This window comes from Chinchilla lanigera, unplaced genomic scaffold, assembly GCF_000276665.1.
Source record: "Chinchilla lanigera isolate Chin_1 unplaced genomic scaffold, ChiLan1.0 scaffold00050, whole genome shotgun sequence".
Lineage (NCBI taxonomy): Eukaryota > Metazoa > Chordata > Mammalia > Rodentia > Chinchillidae > Chinchilla > Chinchilla lanigera.
Window position 1 is genome coordinate 3,262,804 of NW_004955451.1, and position 14,409 is coordinate 3,277,212.

The 14,409-nt window shown below is 45.6% G+C and overlaps 1 protein-coding gene across 1 annotated transcript in view; it reads right to left on the reverse strand.

Moving 5' to 3' along the window:
* Positions 1 to 2,305: 2,305 nt before the first annotated feature.
* Positions 2,306 to 14,409, reverse strand: part of Vmp1 (vacuole membrane protein 1) — a 105,502-nt gene continuing 93,398 nt past the window's right edge. The window contains exons 11-12 of the mRNA XM_005393982.2: positions 4,382 to 4,484; positions 2,306 to 3,105 (exon numbers count right to left, since the gene is read on the reverse strand). Of these exons, the coding sequence (XP_005394039.1) occupies positions 2,962 to 3,105; positions 4,382 to 4,484 (247 nt within the window). The 3' untranslated portion in view covers positions 2,306 to 2,961. The remainder of the gene's footprint in view (positions 3,106 to 4,381; positions 4,485 to 14,409) is intronic.

Sequence of the window (14,409 nt, forward strand, 5' to 3'; positions counted from 1 at the left end):
GTGAAAAAGCTTTCCTCGTCACACGGCCAGGAACGTGGGGGCTCCTTACACACGGTCAGTCCAAATTCATCCCACAGTACGGGAAGACAGTTTGTCATTTAGCTTAGCTGGGTTATCTGTTCTCAGTGAGTCACCGACAGGTGACTAGTGACACAGGAGCTGCACGCTGTCCGACCAGCACAGGCAGCAGAGCACAGGGGACAGCAGAGCTCAGGACCGAGCCCGAGCCTGGGGAGGGGCAGTCACTGCTGCTCGTCCTTCAGGACTAGCTATTGGAGAGGCCGCATTTCAGCCGGGCGTGGTGGTGCCCGCCTGTGATCCCGGCAGTCGGGGAGCTGACGTGGGAGGACTTTGAGTTCAAGGGCAGCCTGGACCACACAGGAAGAGACCCTGCCTCAAAGGGACAAAAGAAGCTTCATTTCAGCCTGGACTTTCTGGATTCTTGGAAAGGAAACAGGTGGTCACTACGTAAATGGAAGTAAAAATCTTTCTTTGAAGCCCCACACTCTATGTTAACCAGGCACAGGGGTACAGAAAGCTGTGGGAAACAGGACCCCAGGACCTTCCCGTGTCAGTGCTTAAGTGTGGAACCTGCTGAGGAACTGCCCTGAGTTCGAGGCCAGCCTGGCTACATCGTGAGTTCAAGGCCATACAACGAGACTCCGTCTCAAAACACCAAACGGAACGGAACCAACACGAAACCCTGCTGGTGTACTGAGCTGCTCTGGACGGTCACTGGGTGGGGACACGATAAAACACTGGGGATTTGTAAGGCACAGAATGAGACCGACAGAGAACCACAATTCCCAAACCCTCTTTTTATTTGCAGTAAAACCAACCAGCTACTTGCAAGTTTTCTGCAGCTCGGCAGCTGCAGTCTGAAGGTGCATCTTTGGGGTGGTGAACAGGAGAGGGGCGCGCAGCGGGAGAGCTGCTCCTGCTTCCCAAGCTGCTCATTTGTGACACGATATTGGTCAGAAGTCAAGAGACTTTCAGGCTAGGAAACAAATGCTTTTTTTCTAACACAGCACCTTGAAAAGGCTTATCGGTAAAGCCCGCACACTCCGCACAAATAGTACAACTCACATTTGCTTTCCTCTTCCCTCAGACAAACACCGAAGAAAATGCAGGTGAAGGAGATGAAACACAACCGGACGCTGACTTAGGAACCCTGGCTTTACCTAACCCTGAAGAACTTTAAACTACTATGTTGCTTAAGGTGACCCTATTTAAAATAAAGTATTCTGGGTACTGCTTTTCAAGTACAGTCAACTCCCAAGTAAACTGCTGGAGTCCCTAAAAATCAAAACCAAACAAAAGACTGTTAAGGAAATAACCTTCTCAAACCCACGTGGCAGGGTACTTATCCTCTGCTTCGCTGTGGCCGTGGGGACCGCCCCAATTTCCCGTGAGAGCTTCTCTCCACCCGCACAATACCACGGCACGGAGAAGTCGAGGGCGCCGACAGACAGAAGGACCACAGGCTCTGACTCTGAGACCATGATGCCGGTGATGTTGGAATGAGAACACTGGATGTGGATGGTCAGATGAAAGATACCAGAATGTCAGACAGCCCATCGACTGCTGTTGCCATGAGATTCAACAGTCAACATCAGTCTGATAAGCTACCCGACAAGGTGGTACGGCCATGGAGATGTCACGGCGGGAGGCACAACACGCAGACATTCAGGCAGGGTTTGCTACAACCAACCACGCGTTTCTGGCCTGTTGGGCTTTAACCCCAATTCTATTCTAGTCTGACACGTCAGTATCCATTTTCCTAAAGGAAAAAAGTAAAATGGTTTATTTTCCTACCAAGGGAAACAAAATGAATAGGTTCAATTGGAAACATCCCGGAGGAAAACCACATTAAGAATAAAACACAGAAAGGAAACTGGGTTACATGTAAAAGTGAACTTCTGTCTGTTAAACCACATGCTAACTAAAATTAACATATACACGAGAAAGCAGTTTACAACAACGAGTTCATTTCTCTTTCCAGTGATTTTTTGAGGTAGTGGGGACGGAGGCCAGGCCCGCAGGCAAGGGCTCAGCGCCGGGCCACAGCCCAGCCCTCTCGGGGCGCAGGCCGCGCACGGCTGCCTTCCCTGTCCTCCACAAAGCACGGAACCGCCGTGAGGCTCAGCCCCGAGGTGCCAGCTGCCACGGGGTGGCTCTTCCATGAAAATAAAGGAAGGCTTAAGGGACTCCGGTTGTAGGATGATCTGGCAAGGCTGCCCGTTCAGCTGGTAGAAGCCAAATAGAAGTAAAAAAATAATCAAAACGCTCAAGAAAACGGACACAATTTTGGAATGATCAAAGATGTCTTTATAAAGTTTTTCATGACTTCATTCTAAATACACAGAATAAAAAATGGTGTCAGCTCATTCACGAGACACCAACCAAATTTTCCTTATACTGTCTCAAAATTTAAAGATAGATTTCCCCAGAGGGTGTGCAATGCATCATAAAATGGCCTTTTTTGAGGGAGGAGGGAGGGACTGGGCAGGACGGCATATTAAATTGTACCATGATACACATGCAGGACCATCAGCCAATCTCTATAACTTATATACATTTTGATGACTTACAAAAACAAAGCAATCACTGGCGACAAGCTGAAAAAGCTTGACATGTTTAACACACTTGGGAACTTCTGGTGTGGCAGGAATCCTCAAATTGTACCATGTGGGCCTTTGGGAAGAGAGAGGCCAGGTGCTGTTAAGTTTGGGCTCAGCGGCGCGCGCCAGCCTGACAACACAAGCTGGGCTGAGCTGAGGGGCGCCTCACCTTAACACAGAAAAGCATGTCAGTGCAAAACAGGGGCTAAGCTGCTTTCAGGAAGAGTCTTTAAAACTGGTGCAGGTTGGAAAAGGGAATTTTCCTTCCTCCTTTGGAGTTCTCCCAAGGTAAGGCAGAACCCCTCCACTATAACTGCTGCAGTTAAAAATGGTTTTTTGCTTATTTGGTTTTCTCCTCTGAGTTCAACCGCTGCTGCATTCGTTTGGCGTAACTCTGTGCCATGGAGTTAATGATAGACAGGACAAAGTAACACACCATCACAACCACCAGCTTCTCGAACATCCAGGACAGCCAGTTTTCTCCCTGTGGGAATACATGCAGAACAAGGCAAATCAGAAAGGCTTTGTTTAACAGTAAAAGGAGATCACCTATACTGGGTAAGGAAACCGAGGAGAACGGAAGGCTTTTCACCTATCACGCAAGTCTGCCTCTGCAGCCGCCCTGAAATCTACACACAGGGCTTTTTAGAGGGGGCCATCAAGATCTGACTCTGCTGCACGCGAAGTCACAGTTTTGTGAGTGTGAACTCATCTCCTGTCTTTTACTCTGACCTAAGCATAGTCTCTGGTTAAATTCTACTCTCTGACGTTGCTAAGCTGGTACTTACCAAGTAGTGTTAAGACATTATTAGGAGCTTCCTTTTGTTTATTTAATTATTTTTGAGACAGGCTTTTGCTCTGAGTTCAGCTGGCCTTGCACTCACTATGCAGCCCAGGCTGGCCTCGAACTTGAGGCAATCCTCCTGACTCAGCCTTTTGAGTGCTGGGATTACAGCCATGCACTGTGACGCCCAGCAGGAGCTGCTTTTCAAATATAAATGTAAGTCATGTTTGGATAATTGAGGGCAGCAAAAGGCCACAGGAAGATTATAAAGCCATTAAAAAACTGTGCTTTGAGTTTCCCATTTCAGGTGATTGCTTACTCACCCTCTTTCAGTCATTTCCCCTTGCTGCAGAAGTGTTTACAGAAAAGACAGGCTTAGTTTAAATTAAACTTTTAAACTTCAGCTGTGTTCAGAGCCTTGGTTTATTTTTTAAAAAAAGATCATTTTCCCATGGCTGAGACAAAAAACAGAGCAGGCAGTTACCTTACTAAGTCTAACACTTTGTTATGGTGGACATTTTAACTTTTTAATCCAGTGGGGAAGTGTACCTGGTAAACCATTTAAGATCAAGGCAACAATTCATTCTACATAGCAGAACCATTATTTTCCATTACTCTTGCACTTGTTTTTAGAATGTGTCCCCCAAAGCAGTTATTTTTGGGGAAGAAGGTGACTGGTTTAAGCCAGAGACACATTTTCTAATGGAGAATAAGCCGGGTGTGGTGGTGCATGCTTGTAACCCCAGAAGCTGGGAGGCCGAGGCAGGAGGACTGCCAGGAGTTCCAGCCTGGACTACATAGTGAATCCAAGGCCAGTGTGAACTATACGGGGAGACCCTGTCTCAAACACACACACACACACCCCAACAGCGTACAGTGCCTTGGTTTCTAAGGAGACTGGCCAGCAACCTCCCTCCCTCTGCCCAGAGACGCGTGAGTGCCTAAGCTACTGCAGCTGCAGGCAGAATGTCCTCACCTGGGGCACGCCCGCTTCACTCCTGTGGTGCAGCTTCTGCCGCTGGGCCTCGAGGTATTCCTGGAAGGGCTTCTGCAGAGACGGACCTATGCCGGGGACAGCACTGGCAGCAGAGGACAGAGCCGAGGGAAAGATACATTTGGGAAGAAAAGCAAGAGAAATGTTAAAAGAAAACCTACTTACCGCCTGGACTCAATAAGCAGGGACTGGGTGCAAAGAGGCACCAAGTACAACAATCAGAGAGTTGTCAAAATGCTAACTCTTTTCAAGTGGCTAAAAATCCTTCCTTCAAACAACTCCTTAAAGTAGAAAACTCTCTGCTCCGAGCACATCTGGGAGAACTGAGAGCCACTTGCGGCAGGAGCCGGTCCCCAGGGAGGCAGCGTGCTGCTCCGCACACCCGCCCGCTGCGGCGCCCCGCGCAGCACAGAGCAGAAAATGAATGACTTCTGAGAAGTGCCACATTTATCACCACCCGTTCCTGTAAGAACTGGTTTGAACCGATTCACAAGGAAATGACTTACGCTTGTGTCATCCCCAGTTAAAAAAGAAACTGCCCGCCCTCTCTCTGACTTGTCCCACCGTCTCAGAGGGGGCGGGGCTTTCTCAATCTAAGTCCTTATTAGGACAATCTGTGCGTCATCCTTATCCAAAAAGAATGCATTAGCAAATTCGGAGGCACCTCCCCCTAGTCAGAAGTCAGTGATTAACAAAGGAACAAAGAGGGAACTATGAACCTTGAATCACGTCGCGGTTTATGGTGGACGCTTTGCACAGAAACTCCCGTTCCCTACTAAACGACTTGTTCTGAGAGACCGGGACAGCAGCCCCTGATAAGGTTCCGTCCTCGGGGCTCCCTCTCACCCACAAAGCGGAGGCTGTGTGTGCTGTTAGACCGGTTTGGCAGCTGCGGCCACCAGGCTCCCAGTTTACACAGCTCCCAGGGATTTTTAAAATGGTAACCTGGGGCAACTTAGAGAGCCAAATGTCTGTTTTCGGTACCCCTGATTTCCTCACCCATCTCATGATGGCTAAGGCGCGAAGCCGCCTTACCCTTTCCCAGGGGCAGGAGGAGGTATTCCAAATGCACCTGGAACAGTACCTAACGCTCTCCCCGAAGGCTTACTGATTCAGGGGAACTTTCTCTCTTTCCTACGGTTTAGGGCCGCTCTTTGTAATAAAAAGCAAGAAGAGATTTGTGTTTCGGTACTGTACTTACCAGAAGCTAATAAATTCCTAACTCCTAGTTGATGTTTTTCTTTAATCTTATTATCTACCCAACTACTAGTCACAGAAGTCCCTGTTTGCTCTCATGCTATGGAAAAAGACCGAAGAAGTGTAAGAAACAGTCTGTGCCCACGGAGAACTTACAATCATTATGGAAATTCAAAGCTGTCTCTCTCTCACACCCACACATACACAAACTGATTTGTGAACAAAAGAATTTCCAACTCAGTAATAACACTCTTGGCACAGAAGATACACAGCAGAAGAACTGGGAGGAGGAAGGAGGGTGGTGTGGACCAGTGTCCAGGGTCCCGTCCTGAGTACTGCAGGATGTGCAGAGGCCTGAGCAGACAGCAGGGGAAAAGCAGCAAAGCTGGGAGCAGGAGGCCCAGGACAGGCACCCGGGTCAGTGTCCGTCTCTGACTCCAGGCGGCCTCACGCGGAGGCGGACCTGAGCAGCTGTATCTGAGCCGGCTGCCGTTTATCAGGGAAGACTCTGACCACAACAGGGAACACTGGGGCAATCTTTCTTCAGAAGAGAGATTTTCCTTGGTAGTTCACACATCCTTTCCTCCCGTAATCCAGACGGGAATGCAAACAGCCCACCCCTTCACACTGCAGAGGAACCAGCTGAAGATGAAGAAACAACTACAGCAAAATGCATGCACACAAGCAACGGCTTTGCAAACAGCAAATGTGTGAGAACTTTCCTTTTCATAAGCCAGTTCATTTACTTTAATACCAGTACTTGAAAAATTACTTTAAAAAAACCACGGTTTAGAAATACCAAGAATTGCCAGTTAGTGAGAGAAAGTAAGACCCAAACCTAAATGTTAGAGTCTAATTTTGTTGTTGTTGAGGGCACATAAGGAAGGCACTACCAACAACCATTTCAAATTCTCTTCAAAGAACTGGGATGGGGGAATGCAGAAAAGACGGAAGGGAAAAAAACACATGTATAAATGATAGTAGAGACAGTTATACTGCTAATTTCTCTTAGTTCATTGAAAAGAAAGGTTGTTTGGAGGGCCGGGGATATAGCTCAGTGGCACAAGTGCTTGCCTGGCGAGCACAAGGTCCTGGGTTTGACTCCCAGTACCAAAAAAAGGAAAAAAATTATTTGGACAAATATGTTAAACTGGTCATGGTGGCACATGCCTGTAATCCCAGCACTCGGGAGGCTGAGGCAGGAGGATTGTAGCCTGGGCTACATAATGAGCTCAAGGTCAGCCTGAACTGCATAGCAGTACCCTGTCTCAAAAAGACCAAAAAAAGTAAAAAAAAAAAAAAAAAAAAAAAAGCTGATATCTTGTATTCTGAGTTACTACTTTAAAGATAACAATATACAATGTGTTAACCATTGTTACCCTCCTATTATCTTGTTTTGAATTTTTCTCTTTGAAATAAAATAAATTCTCTTCAAAGTAAGATAAATAATTCATCAGTGTAAATCCAGTAAGAAATACACCTTAGCTGATAAAAAGCATAAGCTATTGAACATTCATGTGATGGGAATTTCTCCAACTTTCAGGCAATTATTTTGGGGATAATACTGGCCAACCAGGTGCTATGTATGACATGCTCTGTGGCATTTTGGTGTGGGGGATGTCTACACAGATTCCCACAGGAGACTAAGGAACCAGTTGAAAATACAGGGGTTTAACTTTTTTGGTGGGGAGGGTACTAGAGATGAAACCGAGGGCCTTTTTTTTTTTGGTCTTTTTGAGACAAGGTTTCACTCTGCAGTTCAGACTGGCCTTGAATGCACTATGTAGCCCAGGCTGGCCTTGAACTCACAGCGATCCTCCTGCCTTGGCCTCCCTCCTGAGTGCGTGTGCCACCACGCCCAGCAGCCCGGCAGCCCAGGGCCTTTGGACTGAACCCACTGAGTTACATCCTCAAACTCTTTTCAATTTTGAGACAAGGTCTTGCTACATCACTAAATTGCAATTAATCCTCCTCTCTCAGCCTTTCAGAGGGCTGGGATTACGGGCATGTGCTACCGTGCCTGGCTGGTTATGTTTTTATAGCAATGTATTAACCAAAACTACCATTAGCAAATAAATGGTCTGAAGAATCTAAATGTATTTAAAATTTAGGTATTAACTGTTATAAAATCAATTATGAGTCACATTCTCTTACTCTTTTATTATATATTCATAAAAACTTTAGTTGTCATTTCTCTCTTTGACCTTTTTTTGAGACAGGGTCTCTCTATGTGGTTCAGGCTGTCCCGGAACTCACAGTGACCCTCCTGCCTCAGGCTCCAAAGGGCTGGGATCACAGGTGTGTGCCACCGCGCCCTCTAACTTTTACTCTTAACTAGATTTAAGGCAAATAATACCAACTTGCCAACTCATCCCTCAAGTTATTTCCCAGCAGCAGTCCAGAAGCAAGAGTTCACTCTGACATTGTAGATTAACTTAAAGTACACACATCAGGGGAGGAGGGAGGGGAAACTTGCCTCACAGCGCAGTAGCTTTTTACAGCTGGCTTAGGAAACCCCGCCGGTAAGCGCATGCTGAGAGGCGCTCATTCAGAGCAACGGTGTGTACCTGGCTGAGCGCAGGCCTCAACCCTGGGCGAGCGCGTGAAGTACGCAACCCGCCTCAGGCTCTGGTTACATTCAAGGACCAGAGTGTTGTCATACAGAACATAAAGCTGGAGAACAAACACGAAGAACCACTGGACTAAAATACACTGAAACTAGACTTGTGAAGAGTCACCTGCTGTGGATGAGAAAGCCTTAAAATAAGAAAAAAAGAAAGTTGGCCTCATTTATTTTTCCTTGTTGCAGACCTTCAGCATGGTGGGTAGAAAAATCTTTTGAGGGTAGTAGGTTAGTATTTGGTGTTTTTATTCTTGGAACAAATATAACATCAAAAACCAAAATCTCAACAAATTATTCTGATGCAAGTTATTGCATGTTTGTTACTAATTTTTAAAAAGGACAAAAAGCCTCCTTTGATCTGAACAAAAAAAGGAGGAGAAAATCCACAAAGCTCCAAATCCACTCAAGGCTCGAAACCAGTTTCATGGGCACAATCGTTCCCCAGCTTTACACACACCTGAGAATCTGTTACATAGGATCTGGGACAAATGTCTTTACAAACTTCGTCACTGTTTAAAAATCCATGTAAAATACCATACAGGAAAATTCTGTCAAGAACCCTGACCTATATACAAACAAAATTTATTATTTTTCTAGTTTTTAATGTATATGTTATCCTGTTTCTGGAAATTATTTGTCTGACATGAAATCTGTCCCCTAAACTTGCTTTGTATTTTCTCATCATAAAGGTCTGCACCATTCTCTGCACTGACAGCTGGAGAACGATCCCCGGGAAGCATCAGAGTTGGCGGAGGTTGTACAGAGGGTGAAGTGGTTACTCCTGCTTTTCACAAGGCAGAAAGTCTCATTTGCTGATTAATATGGAACACACACCCACTCCAAGCATGCCTAGAATTCATCAGTCATTATTCTTCCTATGTTTTAAGGGATCCTTTTCAAACTGTGACCATTTCAAAGAAGCTGCTTTACCATACAGTGTATGAAAAATACAGAAACTAGTTGCCAGGTGTGGTGGCGGCGCACGCCTATAATCCCAGCACTCGGGAGGCTGAGGCAGGAGGATCGTTGCAAGTTCAAGACCAGCCTGGGCTACAAAGTGAGCTCAAGGCCAGCCTGACAGCACAGGGAGACTCTTTCTCAAAGACAAAAACAAACAAACAAAACCCCAGAAACTGATTTATTTTCAGTTGCTTTCCCATTGTAGAGCGAGAGCCATCAAACTAGGTTCTGCTATTAGAAGATCTGAAATTTTCATGCCAGGTGCGGTGGAGTGCACCTGAGATCTCGGCACTCAGGAGGCTGAGGGCAGCGCAGCTACACAGTGACGTCAAAGCATCCTAACCACAGAGTGAGACCCTGCCTCAAAAACCCCCAAACCAAACAATAAAACGCACACAAACAAAAAACTCTAAGAAGAACTGAAATTTTCTTAAATTGGTCAGAATTCTGTTTGGGTTTTTAGCCAGGTGTTCTGTCCAATGGATCTTCATGAAAGTGGGGCACTGTGCTCAAGAACACAGAAATGAACTTAAAGAATATGCTCATTTGTCTTGTTCCGCTCTATACAAGGAGCATACTTAGGTTAGGGCTTCAGTTGTGAAATGCTGAAGCCTAAGAATGTTACACAGGTGCTAGCAGAGTAAACTTGTAATCCAGATTTTGCTCCTTTTCAACCACTCTTTTCAGTATTTTGCCATGAATGTGAGTACGCCAGTTATATTCACCTTCCTAAAAAACGTATTAATCGGGCACCTAAAAGGAAGGATATAGGGTAATAAACCTTTTCCTTAGCAAAAAGTCTGGGCCTTTTTATGCAATACTTTAAGACTGAGTTATTTAACATTCCTCTGATGATTAATTAGAAAATCTAAATAATCTCAAGGCATGATCATATCCCTAAAAGCTGATAAAAGAGTAAAAAAATGTTTTCAGAAGATTGACGTCAGGGGTATTGTTTAAAGACAAGGGCTCAATGCTCTAGCTACAATAACCCAGTAAGCTTAACAGAAACCCTTTGAACTAAACTATTGATGACACTTTTAAAAAGCACCAGCTGGGTGTGGTGGCACAGACCTGTAATTTTAGCACTGGGAGGCTGAGGCAGGAGGATTAAGACTGGGCTACAAAGTGAGAGCCTGTCTTAAAAAACAAAACAAAAAAGCACCAAAAGCAGTTTTTAAGGGCAGAGAGACTAGACTAATGGTCTGGAAACACAAAAATTTAAAAGAACAACAACAACAAAATGATGAAATCATTTTTTAATGGAATATTTTCTTTTTTTTTTTTAAATCTTGAGACACGGTCTCACTAAATTATCCAGGCTAAGTTTGAACTTGTCTCAACCTCCCGAACAGCTGGGAGTACAGGCATGTGCCATCATGCTGAGCATGTTTTTGTTGTTGTTGTGTGTGTGTGTGTGTGTGTGTGTGTGAGTGTGTGTGCATGTGTGTATATCTGCACACGGGAATGAATCAAGGGCCTTTGCACTTAGCTATCTCCCACACCTTCCTCTTTTTATTTTGAAACAGGGTCTCACTAAGTCGCTAAGTTGCCCAGACTGGGCTTTAACTTGAGATTCTTCTGCCTCTGCCTCCAACAGTGCTGGGATTCAGGTGTGTACTGCCGTGTTCAGCTGGAAGATCTCAAGTTTCAGGGCAGTCTGTGCAATTTAACGGGACTGCACCTCAAAATAAAGTAAAAAATGCTGGGGAGACACCACTGCAAGACCCTGGGTTTGATCCCTAGCAACCCCTCCTGCCATGACCGAAATCCTATGCCCAGTTACAGTATTTAATTGTGCTAGTCACAGTGGCGCATACCTATAATCCCAGCACGTGGAGGCTGAGGCAGCAGGATCGTTTCAAGTTCGAGACCAGCCTGGGCTACAAAGTGAGCTCAAGGCCTGCCTGAACTGCATAGCGAGACCCTGTCTCAAAAAGATGGAAAAAAATTTTTTTTAAAAACTGTATTCTAAATAAATATCAGGACTGTATGAATGGTCTTAACTGAATATGGGTGACTGTATGCAAATCCATACATCAAATTTATCCTCTGGCTCCAGAAAATTCTTCTATCATTTGAGATTTGGCCCAGAAAGGAGCACAAAAGTGGTGGCTTACACTGAATATGCTCCTCTTCTAACTGAAGCCAACAGATTCTTCTGAGGAGTTGTTTTACACTGAAGGTTAGCAGTGACCTGTACTTCCAGGGATGAACTAAAATGTCCTCCCTGTCCTATTCTCATCACACACCGAACTGTCTTCAGTGCGGCAGAAGTTCAGAAACAAGCTCAACTTGCAACTCCCTTTCTTGGTTGACAATCTTGCAAATCATTCTGTTTTTAGAAATGTGCCCTTTAGTCAAACATCATGGGGTTAAATTTTCCTCCCCTAGGCAGTGATCTAAACAGGCTTAACGGTTAGTATTTTAATGAGTTGTCATTTCCTGTCTGATAAAGATTCTCACAGTATTTAACCACCAGTTTCCCTGGGGACCAACCAATACTAGAGCTCTATTCACAGTGACTCAGAATGGACCTCAGACTCCTGGGCCTGATTCAACTATGATAGCTTACTCTCTGCACGAATATTCCTCCTAAGGTAGACTGCTCAGCAAGGGCAAGGGAAGTCTAGCACGCAATCTTTCTGAAGAAGCCAAAGGCCATCTCAGGCTGACTCTCAGCACTATTTATAGCTGTGCTGCCCTCAGATCTCAGGGGGTCAGGGAAGACACCAGTGGTACCTAAGTGATCCAGGAATAAGTAAGTGAATTGGTGCTAACTGAAAATCAACTTGTATTTAACTTAGTGAAAATAAGATCTAGTGGGCTGGGGATTTAGCTCAGCGGCGCAGCACCTGCCTGGCAAGTGCGAGGTCGTGAGTACGATTCCCGGTATTGGAAAGCCCCCTCCCCCACAAAAAAATCTAGTGATTCTCTGTGACTGGAATGAAATCTTTACCACTTAACTGCATATTGTCTATGAATCCACACAGCTAATATTTTACAGGACAAAATTGGTAGCTCATGTATTCTACTTCTGGATCTGAAATGTGGTAGCTGACCCTTTACATCCCAGTGTCCTAGAAGGACACCCTATGAACACTACATTCGGAGGGAAATTCTGTGCTATCTTGAATAACCTATGGCTTTCTTGTGTACACAAGTGTTTGGCTTCAAAGTCTCCCTGGCATCTTCCAAAGTTCGTTGTGACTCAACCTGGGGTTTGGGATTAAAACATCTTGAATTTCACTTGCATCTGTGCCCCTTTCAAAGGACTAAAACCTCTTTTGTGCTCAATTCAGCCCACTGTAGGCTGGACGGTATCACAAGCACACAGCACCAGCCATTTCTTTGTGGCTGGGTATAAGGAAGACCACTGCTTCCTCCAGGAACTTCAGGTGTGCGGCTGCTACCGCCCTCCTGAGAATCTCAGTCATCAGACCGCTTGCAACTGTCACGGCTTTGGAACATTTGGGATGCAGTTCCGTAAGAATCAGAACGGAAGTAAGGCTTCCTTATAATTACTCCCTGAAACAAACCGTCATTAAAGAGCAGCTCTAAAAACCCCAATCCTCACTCAAATATAGACCTGAGCAGCAGGAGCCAAGCAGGCACTTCTGTGAATAAATGAGGTCAGAGCTGCAGGAACCAAGTCAAGCTGCTTGGCTGCCAAACAGCCCTGCGAAAAGCCAACTGATTTCATTTATAGAAAATGATAGTCTGGTGGCAGCTTTGTGCAATAACAAATCTGTGCCTGGTTTGAAAAGCCACTGAGTTATAAGCATGAAAAGTCAGCAATAGGGACCGGTAAACCCAAAGGTCAAGAATAAAGCGTTGTCTACAGAATTTTACATTTCAGGTGAGATGACTGGAAGCTTACTGGCTTCCAGCTCACTAACAGCGGCGTGACGACGAGTGGGATGGAGAACTCATGTAAAGTATTATTAAGCAGTTGCTCCAAAGAGTAAGGAGGCAGAAAATCACTACATGCAAGTAGATACTTAAGGGAAGAAAGTGCTCTATGCCCCGAAGAAACTCAAATCTAGAAGCGAGCTACCACAGGAGAGGGAAAAGCGCATTCACACGCGCCGCAAAGGCAGCAGCGGGTCTCTCACCAACAGCTGCGCAGCCGTGAGGCAGAGCTGCGCAGCGTAAGCCGGGGAGGACACGGGCCGCGCTGACTCCAGCAAGCCGTAGCCCGTGGGACTTTTAATGCACATTAGATCAAAATCTTGGTAAAGCATCTGGCACAGAGGATGCCTACTAAATGTCAATTTCCTTCCCACAGCCAGCCTGTTTCTTCCCTCCCTTCTCCCTCTCCTCTCCTCCCCTCCCCTCTTTCTGTCAGGGTCCTTTCCACTGTGTTGTATGGCCAACTGGCCTTAAACTTGCTCTGTAACCTAGGTGGGCCTTGAACTCAAACTTGCAGCAATTCTCCTGCCTCAGCCTCCACCAGAGTGCTGGGATTACATGAATGCGCCACTATACTTCATTCCTTTTTTTTTTAAAACATAAATTTATATTTTCTTTTTAACGTGGTGCTGGAGGACCTTGCACAAGTTTGACAAGCACTCTTACCCCTGAGCTACACCCCCAGCCCCTTGTGTGTATTTTCTATCTTTTAGCTTTTTTCTAGTCTTTGCCTCAGCCAAAGGAAAGAGTGGATTCTTATTAATGCACGAATGGATTTGTTTAATCAGCAAATATGTATGAAACAATTAAAACGTGTCAGGAAAAACTTCTCCTTTCCTTGCCCCCCCACTCCCATGGAGTCTAGTATAACTGGGTTTCTTTTTCTTTCTTTTTGGTCTTTTTGAGACAGGGTCTCACTATGCAGTTCAGGCTGGCCTTGAGCTCACTTTGTAGCCCAGGCTGGCCTCAAACTTGCAACGATCCTCCTGCCTCAGCCTCCTGAGTGCTGGGATTACAGGTGTGCGCCACCACACCTGGCCAACTGGGTTTAAATATTCATCATTCTGCTGAAATGCTCCAAGGACAGTGAACTTTAACTTCTTAACACTGTCTGCACAGTGTCCTTTCTCAGTTAACAGTCTATGCTGCCTCCCGGTATCTACGACAGACACAGAAGGAAGCCGTGTTAAAATCAGTGCTCAACTTGCAGCTCAGCCGCCAAGGGCTTAGCCCTGATGCAACGTGTCTGTGCTCCACACTTCCATGAGCTTGGCTAATTACTTCACAATGACCAAAGAGAACACTGCATTTTTTGTTT